The sequence below is a fragment of the Danio rerio genome, chromosome 18 (assembly GCF_052040795.2).
Source record: "Danio rerio strain M-AB ecotype USA chromosome 18, GRCz13ab, whole genome shotgun sequence".
In the NCBI taxonomy this organism is placed as follows: Eukaryota; Metazoa; Chordata; class Actinopteri; order Cypriniformes; family Danionidae; genus Danio; species Danio rerio.
This window is the reverse complement of record NC_141038.1, coordinates 41842714-41859500: the sequence shown is the minus strand read 5'-3', so window position 1 is coordinate 41859500 and position 16787 is coordinate 41842714. Positions and strand designations below refer to the sequence as shown.

At 36.6% G+C, this 16787-nt stretch overlaps 1 protein-coding gene and 2 long non-coding RNA genes across 4 annotated transcripts in view; 2 read left to right on the top strand and 1 right to left on the bottom strand.

The window, feature by feature from the left end:
- The window catches only part of LOC147839795 (uncharacterized), a 218603-nt gene that overhangs the window by 37445 nt on the left and 164371 nt on the right, over positions 1 to 16787 (top strand). The gene's annotated exons all lie outside the window — the stretch shown is intronic.
- On the top strand, positions 1667 to 13518 carry LOC141378761 (uncharacterized). The gene is made up of 5 exons (XR_015515205.1): positions 1667 to 1696; positions 3242 to 3375; positions 11107 to 11222; positions 11363 to 11400; positions 11644 to 13518. It is a non-coding gene; the product is annotated as an uncharacterized LOC141378761 (long non-coding RNA).
- onecut1 (one cut homeobox 1) lies at positions 8241 to 16693 on the bottom strand. Of its 2 annotated transcripts, none has more exons than XM_087291694.1 (2): positions 15371 to 16693; positions 8241 to 11947 (listed from the first exon to the last, which is right to left on the bottom strand). In XM_087291694.1, exons 1-2 carry the CDS (start codon positions 16446 to 16448, stop codon positions 11655 to 11657), a joined length of 1371 nt encoding a protein of 456 aa, XP_087147820.1. In that variant the 5' UTR covers positions 16449 to 16693; the 3' UTR covers positions 8241 to 11654.

Genomic DNA, 16787 nt, shown 5'->3' with positions numbered 1-16787 from the left:
TAATTATTATAACCAAAAACAAAACACAATTACTTTTTTACATCTTTGATTTCACATTTATTACCATTTAATTTTTAATATATTAATTTCCTTAATTTTTACACATTTGTCTTACTTCATTCTTGATTTGTTCACCCAAAAAATTCTTTAAAGCCAAACAAACTATTTCTCTCAACCTTTTCTTGCAGAACATCAGTTGTAAACGTTTCAAGATAAACTAATTAGCATGTTTAATGAATAAATGAATAAAAGTTTTGTGTTTGATATTCTTTGTGTGACATCATAAAACAGAGAATGAATGAATGAATGAAAGAAAGAAAGAAAGAAAGAAAGAATGAATGAATGAATTGATAGATGAATGAATGAATGAATGAATGAATGAATGAATGAATGAATGAATGAATGAATGAACGAACGAACAAAGAATGAATGAATGAATGAATGAATGAATGAATGAATGAATGAATGAATGAATGAATGAATGAACGAATGAACGAATGAATGAATGCTCATATACCCAAATTGTCAACCATTTCTTTTCACATACTGATTGAAGCACAACAAATTTAAGGATGTAAATAGACTTATGATTAACCTTGTCTATTTGAAAACAAAAATGACCATGTTAAGACCTACTTAGCAGAACAATAGTCAGATTTGCAAATCCTTTTGTATTTAAATTGTCTTTGTTTGGCACAAGGGACTGGTTTAGTTATCGCGGTTGTGTTATGCCATCTAGTGGACTTTATTTAGAATCACAGGTGAGGTGCTGGCGAATTTATATGTCACTTTATGCTGCACATTTTTTTTCGAAAGATGTCACAGTTAAATTTAAATTAATTAAATAAATCAGATGTAATCAGTTGAATTAATGCTACAGGAAACAAACTCAACCAATAAAAATAAAATTAAAAAGCGGACAACCAAAAAATAGCCTACATAGTAATTTAACAATAGAAATGAAAAGTGTATGTGATATTTGTATCCATACAGTGAAATTCTTTAATTAGAATGGTTTTAATTTCTATTTTTTTTAAGAATGAACACTGGTGACACTAACAAATAAGGATTTCGAGAATTTGTTTTTGCTAGCTGGGTTGGCATAATGATTACATTTTTAAAATGGGAGAAAATAGGTAAAGAAAATAAAGAACAAAGAAAGAAAGTTACAAAACTGAAAGCCACCGTTTTATTGTTCACATGTTACTTGCTTTTTGTGATTTTTAATTTTTTTAAAACAAAATGGTAAAAGTATTTAAATTTATTTAAATAACAAAAAAGCTTAATGGGACAAAAATAGTAATTAAACATTTTTGCTATATGGATCGATTAGAATTTTATAATAACTATATTACATATATAGTACTACTGTCAAACAAATCTGCTTGTGAAATGACTGTTAATTACTTTATTATAATTACTATATTTATTATACTAGTTAATTAATTTATTATAATTATTTATATAACTTTATTTTAGTCAACATAGTTTTCATGAGTTTTCATCAACATAGTTTTCATACTCGTTTTCATAAGATGTCAAATGAATCTCTTGTGTTCTGGTTCTGAGCCTGTAAAGTTGCCTCTCAAAGCTCACAGCAGGTCGTTTATAAGCGATTGTCAAACGTGTGTCCCTTTAAATGCAAACGAGCTGCTGCTTTCCAGAAGAGGGCGGAGTCACTGAGCTATGTTAAAAAGTGGCATGCACTAAATTCCAGGGGTTTCATTACCACGACGTAAAATGGGCGTGGCTCGGTCGGTGTTTGGGAAACGCCCCCTTAAAAAAAAAACAATACTGAGAGGTCACCGATCATGCGCAGTACAGGTTCTTTTTTAGCGCGGTCATTTCAAACAGGATGATTATGGATAAAGAACCTACCGTGGATAACGAGGGGAAAAAAAACAATCAAACAGGTTATTTTTTTGTTTTTATAAAGTTATATTTTAAAGATTTCATTAGCAAAAACGGCTGACCTCGTTTTACTGTCTCTGGGCTTTTGTACATCCATTTTAAACCAAATAATAATGGTTGTGGTAAGATTAACCGTGTTTTTGTAGTTTAAAATAGGGTATTCAGTCATGTTTAAACAAATAAATAACACATTTTTTGTAATAAATCGTGGTTAATTTTTCTTTCTCGATCTTAGTTAATTAACATAACTCATATTTATTTTCTATTTTTATTTAAAGTCATCATACACAAAACAACTGAGATCAGGACAGGTATCTGATGTCAACTAATATAAAAGTGATCATACATGAAACACCTCAGATCAGGACAGGTATCTGATGTCAACTAATATAAAAGTGATCATACATGAAACACCTCAGATCAGGACAGGTATCTGATGTTAATGTATATAAAAGTGATCATACATGAAACACCTGAGATCAGGACAGGTATCTGATGTTACTGTATATAAAAGAGATCATACATGAAACACCTGGGATCAGGACAGGTATCTGATGTTACTGTATATAAAAGAGATCATACATGAAACACCTGAGATCAGGACAGGTATCTGATGTTAATATATATAAAAGTGATCATACATGAAACACCTGGGATCAGGACAGGTATCTGATGTTAATATATATAAAAGTGATCATACATGAAACACCTGAGATCAGGACAGGTATCTGATGTTACTGTATATAATATAAAAGTGATCATACATGAAACCCCTGGGATCAGGACAGGATGTTAATGTATATAAAAGTGATCATACATAAAACACCTGAGATCAGGACAGGTATCTGATGTTAATATATATAAAAGTGATCATACATGAAACACCTGAGATCAGGACAGGTATCTGATGTTAATATATATAAAAGTGATCATACATGAAACCCCTGGCATCAGGACAGGTATCTGATGCTACTATATATGATATATAAAGTATTTGACACAAAAGCCCTGGGATCGGGACAGGTATCTTAAGTTATAACAGTAATAATGTAATCTGAGTTGTATCTTAAGTTAATTTGTTTAATAAAACATACACTGACTTCACATGAAACACCTGCGATCAGGACAGCTATTTAGTACTGCATATAAAAGGCACTGGACACGAAACACCTGCGAATACGTACAGGTATCTGAATCAAACGGCAGTTTTCACAATCTGCGCATGATCCATGACCTATGCAAATTCACAGATAGGCCACGCCCACCCGATGACGTAGTAGCGGTTACGCTGTACTGAAACCCCTGGAAAAAAGTGCCTGCCGTTAAAAAGTTTCAGAAACAACAGAACAAACGGGCGAATTCTCGCGGCCAAAATATCGGAAATTATTATCAGCATATAGATCTATATGTTCAACACTGGACTTGGACAACGATGGAGAGGAATAGTTTACAACTGCTAGTACGGTTAGTGGATTGATACACCCATGTAGTTGTTGTTGGAGAGCAAGCTGATTCAACCTGTCGACTGGCATATTACTGCTTCCCTCAGATGTGTTTATCTTATTATACAGTGTATAATAATTCATATACAGAATATGAATGGCAGTGAATTAGCTCTAGTCCCTGTATGTAGTCAGAGACAATGAAAAATTTACAGAAAGTTAAAAAGCTCTTTTTAGAAAGGAAATTTGGGGAATATTCTCAAAATATGCTAACGTTAGATGTTTTGGATATTTACCCATCCTTCAGAAGCAACATTGAACTCTTGCTGGTAAAGGAGACAGATGTCAAACATATCTTGAACAAATATTTAACTATTTACAGACTTTTTCAGTCTTAGTGGCTTGAATTTCAGGAGTGTTTAGACACTCTTATCTTAGTTAATACATTCAACAAGGCAACAGACCAAGCTAATGTTTTTTTAATAATTTTTTATTATTATTCACATCTTTACTTCTTTACATTGTAAATATTTTGCAGCTATAGAGAGTAAACAGAATTAAGACTAACATTAGGAATGAACAGTCATACTTTAAAAAATGTTTTAAGGCATTATGTTTGATTTTATTTAATGAATTATCCATAAACCACTATAATAGTGTTATACACTTTGCTGACTTACCTACATTATCTCAAATATTATGAAGAATATTCAAATCCAGAGAAAGAAGCAATTTCAGCTAATGATAGAGACTGTGTGCTGTGCTGTCTTGGCAGTTAAAATCGTCCGATTGTGGCATAGTAAAAGCTCCGGTGCTTTTATGTCGAGTAAAGCAGGTCGCACACCAGAAGCGCCGCTACACGGCGCGCACATGACAGTTTAAAGTATCACACACCAGACGCGCACATTCGAATGATATTTAATATGAAACTAATCAGATGGCGCTCTGTGGCACGGCTGAAAAATGAACTGCGTCCTGAGCCGTGGCTGGGCGCCGCCGACAGCCGCCGACTTGCGACTTGCAGCGCAATGCATTTTGGAATTTTAAACATAGGTTTCTATCAGGATACACACACCGGCGCAATATCATTTGAATGTGCGCGTCTGGTGTGTGATACTTTAAACTGTCATGTGCGCGCCGTGTCGCGGCGCCGAGCGGCACTTCTGGTGTGTGACCTGCTTCACACTTGTTTCTCATCAGCATTTGCTTTAGTGTTTTACTTCAGACTTCCATTATAATAAATTTTTAATATGATTAGTCATCCATGAACAGGATTTCTTGATGAGTCCGATATGGTGTAATGAAGTCCACAACTCCCATTATTCCACACTCAGTCATGGCATCATCAAAATACACCTTTTCTTTGTTGTGAAAATGCACCCTCTATGGGATAAAATCATACACTGTACCTAATATCTCAGATATTTTCTTGGAAATTAAGAAGTAATGTTAGTTTACTTGTTAGAAATATGAATATAACTCATTACGCGTAATGTATTCCCCCTCAACACTGCTTATTTTATACTTAGTTGACTACAATTGCTTTTACTATGAAAGTAGAATGATAATTCGCTCTATCTGCCCTTTTACGTATAAAACGATTGCAGTTTCATGGTAAACCATGATAAAATTACCTGACAGTATTTAAAGGGATAATTCACATAAAAATAAATATTATGTCCACCCTCACTCTTTACTTGTTGCAAACCTGTATGAGTTTCTTTCCTCTTTTAAATACAAAATACCACTTTTTGAAAAACTGTAACCACTGACTTATATAATATTTTTTCTTTCTCTATGTAAGGCAATGGTTTCAGGATTTCAGCTTTCATCAAAATACTCTATTTTGTGTTCAACAAAATATTTGAAATCACTTGAGAGTAAGTAAATTGTGAATTTTCATTTTGGGTGAACTATCCCTTTTAAATTTAACCTTGTTTGACTCTAGAGATTTTGAAAACTTGTAGTACATCCTGTGTAGCCAGCAGCACACATTTTTGTTTATACCTGCCCACAGATTTTTAGCCCATCAATGAGTCTATGTATTTGTGTAAATGTGTGTAAATACTATTTATTCAGTTTTTAAATTCATTTTAGTAATATTATTGTGATAAAATAATAAAAATATTAAAAGGTTCATATGATTTATTCACAACACAGTTCGTAAAATAATATGTTCTGTCTTTTAGTAGATTTATTATATGAGAGACTTGCTTTGTTTACAAAAAAAGCGGATATAATTGGACTTGTGCTGTAAGCATTAAATAAAAATTAAAAATTGTATTATTTGTAGTTAAGATACTCTTAAAATCATTCCGCATAAATTTGCAGATTTTTTTACAAAACTTTTAGCAGAAATAACAAAAAATGTCAGAATCTGTCTGGCCCTAACAATATCACAGACATAACAGCTGGAAATGAAAGGAAATAAAGTCAAGATGTCTGGTTGTAATGTGCTGGAAAACCCAACCTTTTTATTTTCTACATTTTTGTGACTACAGAAATGCTGAAACATTTGAACACTGAAAAAAGCATGGTGACATCATTACTTGCATCTTTTTTTTTTCTTTTTCTGTTTTTTTTTTCTTGCGTAGCAAACACAGAAGATGATATTGCACGGCATAGAGAACAGTAGCTAACAGGAAAGAAGAAAGAAAAAAAACAAACAAACAAATAAACAAACAAAGAAAATTGATAGATAAGAGTTTCAAATGAAAAGCATGACGCATTACAACCTGAGAGTAATACCTACTGCATTCCTCCACTGAAACAGACACAACATACAGAGAGAAAACAGGCTGAGAGTAAAGAAAAATGTAAAAAAACAGAACCAGCTTGATACAAGATGCACTGTTCGAAATGGAAACGAGCACTACATTTTTTGCGAAAAAGAAAATGTCAGCAAGTTTATTTTTCAGTTTATCAAAACCTTCCTTCTTCGTTATAATAATCATCGCTGGAAGTAGTCCCTCTTGGACCTACAAAAAAAAGGATTATTTAAAAAAATGAAAAACATGATTTTTGTTTTCCAGCTGATTGTCTTAGGCGCTCTCAGTATTATACGGCACACAGAGCCAAGCCTTCTATCAAATAGGAACTCCTTTTCCACGACAACCAACTGGGATAGGAATTAATGATTAGAGCAATCCCAACATTCACATACATCGAGCTATCTAAGCTAGACACTACTTTAGAGGGGTGGGTCGGGACGGAGCATAGGGGTTTCAGGAGGAGAAGGGGGTGAGTATTCTGATGCAGAGCTGCTGTGATGCTGTGGGCAAACACTTCTTTGACTGTGTTGTGGGAGGGATTCTGGGCAGAGAGGCTCTTGACTCGTTATACTAAAACAAATCCTAAATGCTGCATCTGGATCATCTCTCTATTATAGGTTACGCAACATATAGCCAACAAACCTAAAGCACGGAATGAAACAACTCTGATTGTACAGCACAGAGAGACTATCCTGCGTTTTCTACAATCCTGCTAAGTTAACGAACATCGGTTTTCATAATGTCATAAAGTGGTACCTTCTTTCCAAAGCAGACACACACACAAGTCCCCAATGAGGGGAACTTTCAAATATGAAGCCTGAACCACTAGCAGCATCAAACAGAAATTTAAATTTTTTTTTTGTTGAAGTAATGATACCAGTACTAAATCTGTGAGTTTTTAGGGGTTTACTCACAAAGTAAAAGTTTAAAAAAATAAATAAATAAATTGAAAAGTGAAATTATAGCAATGTTTTGCCTAAAACTGACTTGTAGAGGTTTCAAAATGAGTCTCACAGACAGTAAAACTTAACCATTTTCGTTAAGAGACAAATATTACGTTGAGACAAATATTGACAAAACATTGTAAAAACTTGTAAGTGCTAACAATATAGCGTAAATAGTAATGTTTTTAATAAAATATCATCACGATATTTAATTAAAACATAATTTTAAACATAATTGCTGTATTTTCTGTATTTTTTTCAGTTTGTAAGGATTGTACAAACCCAATCTCACTTGTTGTTTTGTAAAACACTAGTTTACATTTTTTGTGGAATTAGTAGTTAACTTGTAATAATTAGTAAGAATTATCATCATAACACTTTTTGCCAACTCATTTTTGGAGGTTCATGCAACTTAGTCTCAAAGGAAAAGGTAAATATAGTGTATAATGTAATGGAAGGTTCGTATTTGTACAATTGTATTTATATAAAAATTTACAATTTTTAGTAAGAAGTAAACATAAAAGATTTACCCCTAAATATAAAAGTAAACATAAGGCTTTTGGGGCATGAGAAAATCATATGCAAATGGACAAATCGGATTGTGCCAAATTTATGCAAATTATTAATTGTTTATCAAATATAATCCATCAGATTGTCTGACGACTACCACTGATACTTCTTTTGACATCGATCGTGTCCAAAGAGTTTAGGAGAAAGGCCAAGTACAGTTTATCCAACACAATCTCACAGCAATTCATAACTTTTTGATTTAGTGGCTAATTCCTAAGAATTCGTACAATCTAATTCATACAATTTAGAACGACTTGCTCATCCTCCAATGACGGTTGGGTTTAGGGGTGGGGTTAGATGCCACACCTCCTTTTTAAAATTGTACAATTTCATACAACTAAACTCGTACGATTTCGTCGCTAAACTGACAAAACGTAAAATACTTACGTTTTCTTGCGAGATTAGGCTGGTTTATCCCTAAAGCAGGCATCTCTAATTTGGTAATTTGGAATTATTTAATCGTTAATTTGGAAAGAGTGTTTGAAACTCATTCCAGAATTCCGATTGGTACTGCTAGTGGATCAGAAGTTACAATCAGCTTCAAGATACAACATTAAACTCACACTCTCACCCTTCCCAACACATGCACACACCAATTCCTGTTTTCTTTTCAAATTTATTAGACTTTGCTCATTGTCAGTACACATGTTCCAACCAAAGTTAACATCAGATGGATCTAGGCGGATGTGCCACGTCATATAAAAAAACAACCCAGCGACGTGGCCCCCGCCCACGGCAGACCTGCTGCCCCGCCCATGCTCCACCCACTCAAGTGTCTGACACAGCAAAGTGAGCAGGACTTGTAGCCCTCAGTCCCATAAGCCACAGATTGTACTGTTTAGCAGTATATGTCACCCAGTAATTTGAACTAAAGCTTGTCTACATTGTCCCTCTATGACCACTACTGGTTCATACCCGTGGAGACAGCAATTGACCTCACAAACGCCAGTGCTTATGCAAAAATTACGCTACTTCTTTTGTTATCCCCCTCCCCACCCTTCCCTCCCACTTTTTGGTTTGGTTAGAAAATCTTTGGATGTGCAGCAATACCCATAAAACAATGATTAGTAATACAAAGACAAATCATTCTGGACATTTAAATAAAAAAAAAAACATAAAACAAAACATCACACTGCTTGTTGTTGCCGCTATGAGGTCAGTCCTCTGCGGGTCTCTGTGGGTGACCGTTCGGATCTCTGGCAGTGTATTCGTACATGGGCCAAAGTGCCATCTAACATACAAACATAGAGGAGTGGAAATTCATCGATATATCTACACTTCAGACATAAGGCTGTAAAATAAAAATGAATGTCCATTTTTTTTGTTACGTTTTTTTTGTTGTTTTTTTTTTCAAAAAACCTACTATGTACAAATCTATATTTTCTACAAATACATAAATTAAAACAGAGGTTAAGCGATACAAAAAGAAAAAAATGCAATTAAATAAACGGAAATCACAACACAGTATAGAAGAAAGTGAACGAATAGACACAGAATCACAGCAGTTGGTTTTACCCTGTAAAAAAGAATAGTCAAACATCCTTAAAGTATCGGAATAACACAAGGCTTTAATAAAAAATAAGCTTCTTTTTTTCCTTCCTGCAAGTTTCGGTCTGCTATCACAGAAACTTGCCCTTTGGTGACCAAAACTGAGCACTTTAGCCAAAACCATCAAAATAAATACTCATAAAGCTTTTTTCCCAAGTAACATCAACGATTTACCAAACTAGTTCAGTTCTGTCTTAATCACATAAACTCTCTATACAACAGAACTGTGAAAATTTATTACTATGAGGTATTCAGATATTGGTAAAGATGTGCACGGCCTAATCGGTGGACACACCCACTGGTGATGTGACGAGGGGGAGGCGGGGCAAGCGGCAGATTTGGCAGGGCGGTGAAAAGGAGCTTTGGTATGTCAGCAAAGAGTTGGAGAAAGCAAGAGAAATTCCTTTGGTATGTTTTCATTGCATGGTTGCGCTGGCAAAAGCACCACGGTGAGAGAGAAGAAATATTCCACTTTTTTCTTCATCAGTGGCCCTTCCACAGGCTGAGGTATTCCGAGAGTTAAAAGGTGGGTGTCGAGAGGTCAACGGCGGTTTAACACTTTGGTTCAAGCAAGGCACTCGTCCTGTGAGTTTAACACATGTCTGCCGAGGGCGCTGTTACATGAGCACGGATGAGTGATAGGAGAGCATTAGAGCGAAGGAGAGGAGAGGAAAGGAGTGGAAACACACCATCTATTCATCCACCATATCATTCATTTAGGCCGTGCAAAGAGAACAAATCTTTGGTATTCTTTGGTATCATTACTTTGATAGAAATCACGAATGGAAACGGACTGAGGTAGCATCTTTGGTTCACACTATAAATATCAGCAGGTCTTAACATGTTTTTTTTTTGGTCATTTGTTTTTCTTTTCTACATGAGGAAGCAGCGCTCTTTTATATATGCTTCGATGTTGTAATAGTCGTAAATACCAAATATATATTTTTAAAGCTAAAACACACCACAAGAGACAACAAGGCCAGATATCTTGTGAGTTTTGAGTGAGTCTGTTATATGAAGCGAACGCATCACCCTTCTTCGGTTTCCATAATGCTTTCTTCCTAGTTGTGAAATGCATAGAATGCGCTCCCTCTCTCAACAAGGGTATTGGGCCTGAATGGGGGACACTGCGGAGGTGTTGATGGTCGGTGCCATGAAAATGATGCATTAGACAATGAAATAGCCTTCTATCAAGAAATTAAAAAGTATCTAAGTGAGCTTAATGGGATATGATACATGACAGCAGATGGGTTTTGAGTTTTTGAAAGCATGCTGACAGCCACACTCATTACACTGACAATCTAGGGTTAAGAAGTGATGTATGAAAGTCTGTATAACACAAAACAACCTAACTTTCAAACTAATTAACAGGATCCAGACAAAGCTAACTATACTAAATGACAAAACACTGTGCTGAGTAGTTTTTTAAATAATATCTCCCGTGTAGCTGTGCTTTATGGATGGATGTGGATATGAAACAATGACAGGTGCTGGTTGGTGTAACATTATCTTTGGTTTTCAGCAACTGGCATTTAAAAATACAGGTAAAAAAGGCAGGTTAAAGCTAGCAAAAATCTCCCTGAAATAATCACAAGACTGAAGGACGAGATAAGCTGTGTCCCGACATGTGTCTGACTGATTGAGTTAGTTTTGGGACAAAGACGAGATCTAATTATATGTCGAATGGCTATAGAACCCACAGTCCATTGTCACCTGATTTGAACTGTAACTGGGTGTCTTGATAAAGAGTAATCAACATAGTTTGGTCTGATAAAGCAAAGCAAATAAATAAATAAATAAATAGATAAATAAATTAAATACACGTGTTTCTTTGGTTCTACCATCTGTGATTGATTGATCGAGAAGTCGTGGAGATGGCAAGTTCACATGTATTTTTGGGTTCCTATGTGACTTTTCCAGCAATTAGGAAGAAAGCACTATCCTGAGGGTGACATTCAGGAAAACTGTCAAGATTCTACACCACCTGATTGTATTTGGCATCCCTGGCTAGATTTGGGATACCTAAAAACACAGAGGTGAGTATGTGACGTCGCAAAATCGGACATCAGAGTGAATAACAATCACTCCATTTTTGAAAAATAATCACCAATCATTGATGAGAAAAAGTTCTTAAAATCACATGAACATTAACGAAAAAGAAATATTTTTGACGCAGGTTATGGGGAAGAGTGGGGAACGACCAGTGATTGGAGTGTAAGTTCTTTTCTTCTTCTTCTTTTTTTTTTTTTTTTTTGCAGAATGTCAGACATAGGCTAAACAAACAAAGTCCTAAATGCAGGTCAAAGCAGTCTTTGGTGTTTTTCTTTGGATATTATAAATATCGGTACTGTACAAGTTTTAAGGGCAAACGCTGTCTAAAATTGTCTTTTGTTAAGTTTTCTTTGTTTAAAGCTTTTCCACCGAAGTTTTTTTTTTCTTTTTTTCCCCACAATGCAGCCGTTACTCCATCATGCTTTGGTACAAGTGCTGGAGGAGGAGGAGTTGGCCGAGTTGGAGCTGCCGTCGTCCAGCCACTTATCGAGGCTCCGTCGACGCGCGTTCATGAAAAAGTTGCTGACGGTGGCGAGCTCCAGGCCCAGCTGCTGAGAGATGGTGATTTGTAACTCTTTGGACGGACGCTTGTTCTCTTTGAATATTGCATGTAAAGTCCGACGCTGGACATCGGTGAAGACCAACCGGGGCTTCTTGGAGATGTTTCCCCGCTCGCCTTTACCGTGCTCCTGCTCCTTTCGTTTGCACGCTGAAAAAACAAAATGTCGATATGCAAAAGTCAGACATTTGTGGATATCGTATAAATAGAATGATTTATTCGTTTAGACATACTGTAAATTTCTAAAATGTTTTTTTTTTTAATCTGACATGAAATAGACAAAAAACACAAATGCTTTTTGGAGGGTGAATCAATCAATTATTGCATACCAATTAAGAAATATGAATTATAAAAAAACTTATTTAAAGCGAATTTTAAACGAAGGCCATTGATGTTTTAAAAAAGTCCCAAGGTTGCTGTTTTTAAGAAAACCACAAGAGGGCGCTAATAGATGGTGGGAAACTGCTTGAGCAGGTATTTACTTCACACGCACGCACGCACATTGGATTCATCAAATGCAGTCTACTTAAACAAATAATCCGACTCAAGCTATGAATATGCAAAAAATAAATTAATAAAAAAATCCTAGTTTTTATCATTCTGTAACACATTGCTTATTTAAAGTAGCACAGTCAAGAAATACATTAGCCTATTTGAAAAGCTATCTTTAAAAGATAAAATTCTTCTAATGTGTTAAAAATGAACTAATACTTACACAAGATGCGTAAAACACACGATATCAAAATATTATTTTTTTTATTAATTAGGCCATAGTATATTGTGTTTTATTTTATTTAGCCTGTTTGTTAATTTATTTGTAAATGAAATAGCTATAACGCAACAAAAGAAGAACGAAACTATGCACATGGAAAACAGTTTGAAACTTTCAGGTAAATATTAACAAAAAGCAAATGAGTTCGCTATCATGTGTCATAAATCAAATCTGTCCATACACAACAAGGCCACTGTGACGAGACCAGCAGATTCCCAGGAAAGTAACTGTGAAGCTCTTTATCCTTCAGCACATTTGATCATCACATATATGTACTGTTTGTCTGCAAATCATTAGACAGGCGCCAGATAAGCGCGCACACGAGGGCGAGGGCGAGCCAATGGTCACTCATTTCACTGTGGCTCCAGCAACAAAACAGCATAATCTTATGCTCTAGCCGCATCGTTTTCAATAATGATTTGGGCTACCAAACAAGTATAGCATATAATTATGTATTACTTATAATATTGCAGTAATAGACCTAATAACAGAGAAGCTAAAATAATAACTTATATGGTGCTTTGTTACATTTTTTTAAAATATAGCCTACATAAACCATGTAATTATTGATAATTTAACTAAACTAAATATAATTATTGATCACATGGTTGAAAGATAGTTGTAAAGTTTTAGCGAAGCCGCAAAAATCTGGTTTCGGACTTGCATATTTTAAGTTTGCAAAATAATTTTAATATTTAAATTTAAACCATTTATAATATATTATAGAGAAAAATATTTAATATTCATTACCTTAATATTCGCTGTTTGTCCCTCAGTTTTTGGGCTACTACAACATTGAATATGTCATTGAGAAATTCGCATTTTTTTTAAATAGCAAAACTATACGCAAATATAAATAGCCTAAATATACAATAAGAACACTGGAAGGCTATTTTTTCTCTAGATACAATTAGACCAATGATCCTAATACTTTTTACGCAAAACAAAATTAAAATTTAGGGTAATCAATAATATGCTAAAACATACAAAAAGCTGAATCAAAACGCAGTTGAATATAGAAGCATTAACCACAAATTTACTGCACAAAATCACGAGTGTGTAAAAGGTGTAAAAGAGCAGTGATCTGAAAGACTGCTGAGTGGGTCTACTGTCTTACGTTACTAAGGAAAAGGAGAAGGGAACTGAATTTGAATAATCAATATACCAATTCTATATTTATCTCTCAGTAGTCCGATCACATACCCTCAACCATGTGTACTCAATCAATAATATACATCACTGTGTCTGGAACCTTAACTAATTTAAATATCATTTAACTGAATAAGAAATAATTTCACTAAACCGAAATATAAAGGCTACTACGCTGAGGGGCAACGAAAAGTTTAATAGTTTGTTATTACATTTGTTATTAATTTTATGTATTATTATTATTATTATTATTATTATTATTATTGTTAATTTTTAATAACGAATAATAAATATAATAATGAAAATTCGAAAAGATTTAAGTTGTTTCGGAATGTTTCACTTTAGTAACAACAAAAGTAAAACGAAAAAGCGCATAATTAGGACACTTTAGAAAAAAATATTTTCCTCTAAGATTGCTTTTTACAAACGATTGTAAATAAAAAAGAATGGTGTAAAGACATATCTTGACCATTACAACGAGAGCTGCAAAACATTGGAGCAAAAGCTTAGGCCGAACAGGGATCCAAACCCAAACAAACATGAGCTTAACATTTATGCACATATAATAGCATAAAGCTATGACATTGTTAGTAAAAAAAAAAACGTCCATATCTAAAGAAATAAGAGTGCTAAGTACGACAACCACAAAGAGAGAGCCTAAATGTACAACCTTCATAAACCTCTCCTCATAATTCATTCAAACTATTCTTATTATTTTTTTCGGCCAAGAAAGTATTTTCATTTGTCAAGTTTAGCCTTATTTCAGGTGCTTAAATGAATTATATTTGCTATTACAACTGATATAGCTGTGCATAAAAGAGACATTCATATTTAAGATGCTCTTTTTTTTTCCACTGCTGGATTTGAACGGATCAGTGGCCCCTAAAGCCGCCCGCCAATTGATTCTAATTCTCGTGAGGCAAATTAATGGAGCCCCAATCAGTTAATTAAGAAAACCTACATAGAGACCACGTCACTATAGCTGGACAATAGATGAAGAGATCCAGCTAGGACAAGACAGAAGAAAGACTTGTTCTTTTCTTGCAAACCCAAACACACACTGCGACACGTATTCAAAGACGGGCTCAGCAGTGCGCGTAACGTATTTTCGCACACCGTTTTAAAACAAAAATATACTCAAGAGACTTGCAACTGTGTTTGACCTCAAGCATTACTGTTATAAATAAAAATTTATATGGAGGTCATAAACGTGTTGCAAAAACAGGTGGACACTGGGACGCTGCATCCATTTTCACGTGGAGACAATGGGACTGTAGTCACCGAGCCTTGCAGACGCACATTTCTCATCAAACTATTTTCTGTTGGCTCTTCCATGTTACTCGGCCAAACAGGCCAAAACAAACAAGCAAAGCAAAACAAACTCATTACACGGGATCACTTTACCTAGGTGGTCAATATTTAACATCGAGAAGCACAAGCTCAATTTTGAATGCATCAATATAAATCAAAAGTGACACATGATGCACGAAATAAAACCGCATAACCTGACAAAAGCTTAATATCCAACCTCCAAAAAGCGCTGCAAACAAAACATGAACGCTGAATGGAAACTAATATGAAGTGTTGTGATGAAATGAGGGTGATACACTGAAGATAAGAGAAGAAGTGTGTATTACCTATTGTTCTCTCACCTGCGAGCCTGAGCGCGGACATTCTCTGAAACTCAGGCTCCTGCAACCATTTCCACATCCTACGGAAGGTTTCCCGACCAGACTTGAGCTTGCTCCAGGGCTTAGGGTTCCGGAGCAGGTCCGAAAGCGTCCCTTGCGAGCGACACAGCACCCTCTGGGCGAAGATGGCCTGTGGAATGCTGTATCTTTTGAGTTCAGTGGTGATCCTTTGGGCCACTTCTTTGGTATTGACCTCTTCCATCTGACCCGAACTGCTACCGTTGTTGAGCTGCGATCCGGGAACTGAGGAGTGGTTCTGCTCCCGAGTGGAGCCCAGCACCTGTCCGTGGCCCTGGGCGTTGAGATGGGCGTGCGGGTGATGGTGGATGCCGTTGATCGGCACCATGCTCGCCGAAGACGCGCTCATGTGCTGCTCCCCGTGTCGAGCCAACATCGCGGGGTGATGTGCCTCGAATCCGTTGGGTGTAAGCATCTTCTCGGCGGGCATGGTGGCCCCGGGGTGCGCGTACGGCGGCAGCCCCTGCTGCGAGTTGTGAATGCCGCTCAGTCCGGATCCAGACAAGGGCGAAAGGCTCTGTCCCATACTGGCAACATCCTTGTGGTAGGGAGAGTAGAGGTTGTTCATCGGAGCCAGACCCCTATCGTCCCTCATCAAGGTGAAGCTCCCGCTGACGTTCCCCGGGATCCTTTGGTGCGGGTGGTGATGGTGGTGGTGGTGATGATGATGGTGGTGCGGAAATTTGTCGGAGACGGTGGAGATGGGCGGTAAAGGCTGCAGCGGAGTGAGGGTGGTATAGGTGCTGCTCATGCTCATCCCGGGGGGAGCCTCGCATGCCATGCTCATGGCCGGGTGCAGGTGCGTGGCGAGCCCGGGATGCTCCGGGGGCCGGTGGTGATGATAGTCGCCGCTGTCCAGGATTGAAGCCATGCCCATGGAGCGCGCATGGGCTGACAGACTGCTCCGATGACTCCTGTGATGAGCGCTGTCTCCGGTCATGAGATCCGCCGCGCTGTGGACCGGTTCATGGCTCACTCCGTGCAGATCGCCAATGTTCTCCATCGACAGCTGGGCGTTCATTATACGTGCAAGCTTGTGGACAAATCATCTATCTGATATAGCGGAGCAGTGTCCACAGAAGTGCTCTCATTGGAAAAGTTCTGTTCTTATATGGAGTAATTTTTCTTTGCTTTCTTTTCTATTTTTTTCCCTTTTTTCTATGTTTTATAAAGTTTTAATATTTTTTCTAAATCTTAAGGCCCCCGTCCCTTCAGCAGTGCATGGTGTCGGTGTGCTCGCGTCCCTCGCCATCTCTTGCCATGTCTGCTGTTGTTTCGCGCACTGATCCGTGCTGCGGCTGCTGCTCTGCTTTCCCGCGCATGCGCGCTGATCCCAACCCCTTTTACGTCACTTATTAAG

Excerpts from the sequence above, each read along its gene's own strand:
- onecut1 (XM_087291694.1), bottom strand. The coding sequence starts at position 16,448 with ATGAACGCCCAGCTGTCGATGGAGAACATTGGCGATCTGCACGGAGTG. Across the intron at positions 11,948-15,370 it reads GTCCGCGCTCAGGCTCGCAG|CGTGCAAACGAAAGGAGCAG; the intron begins GTGAGAGAACAA and ends TTGTTTTTTCAG.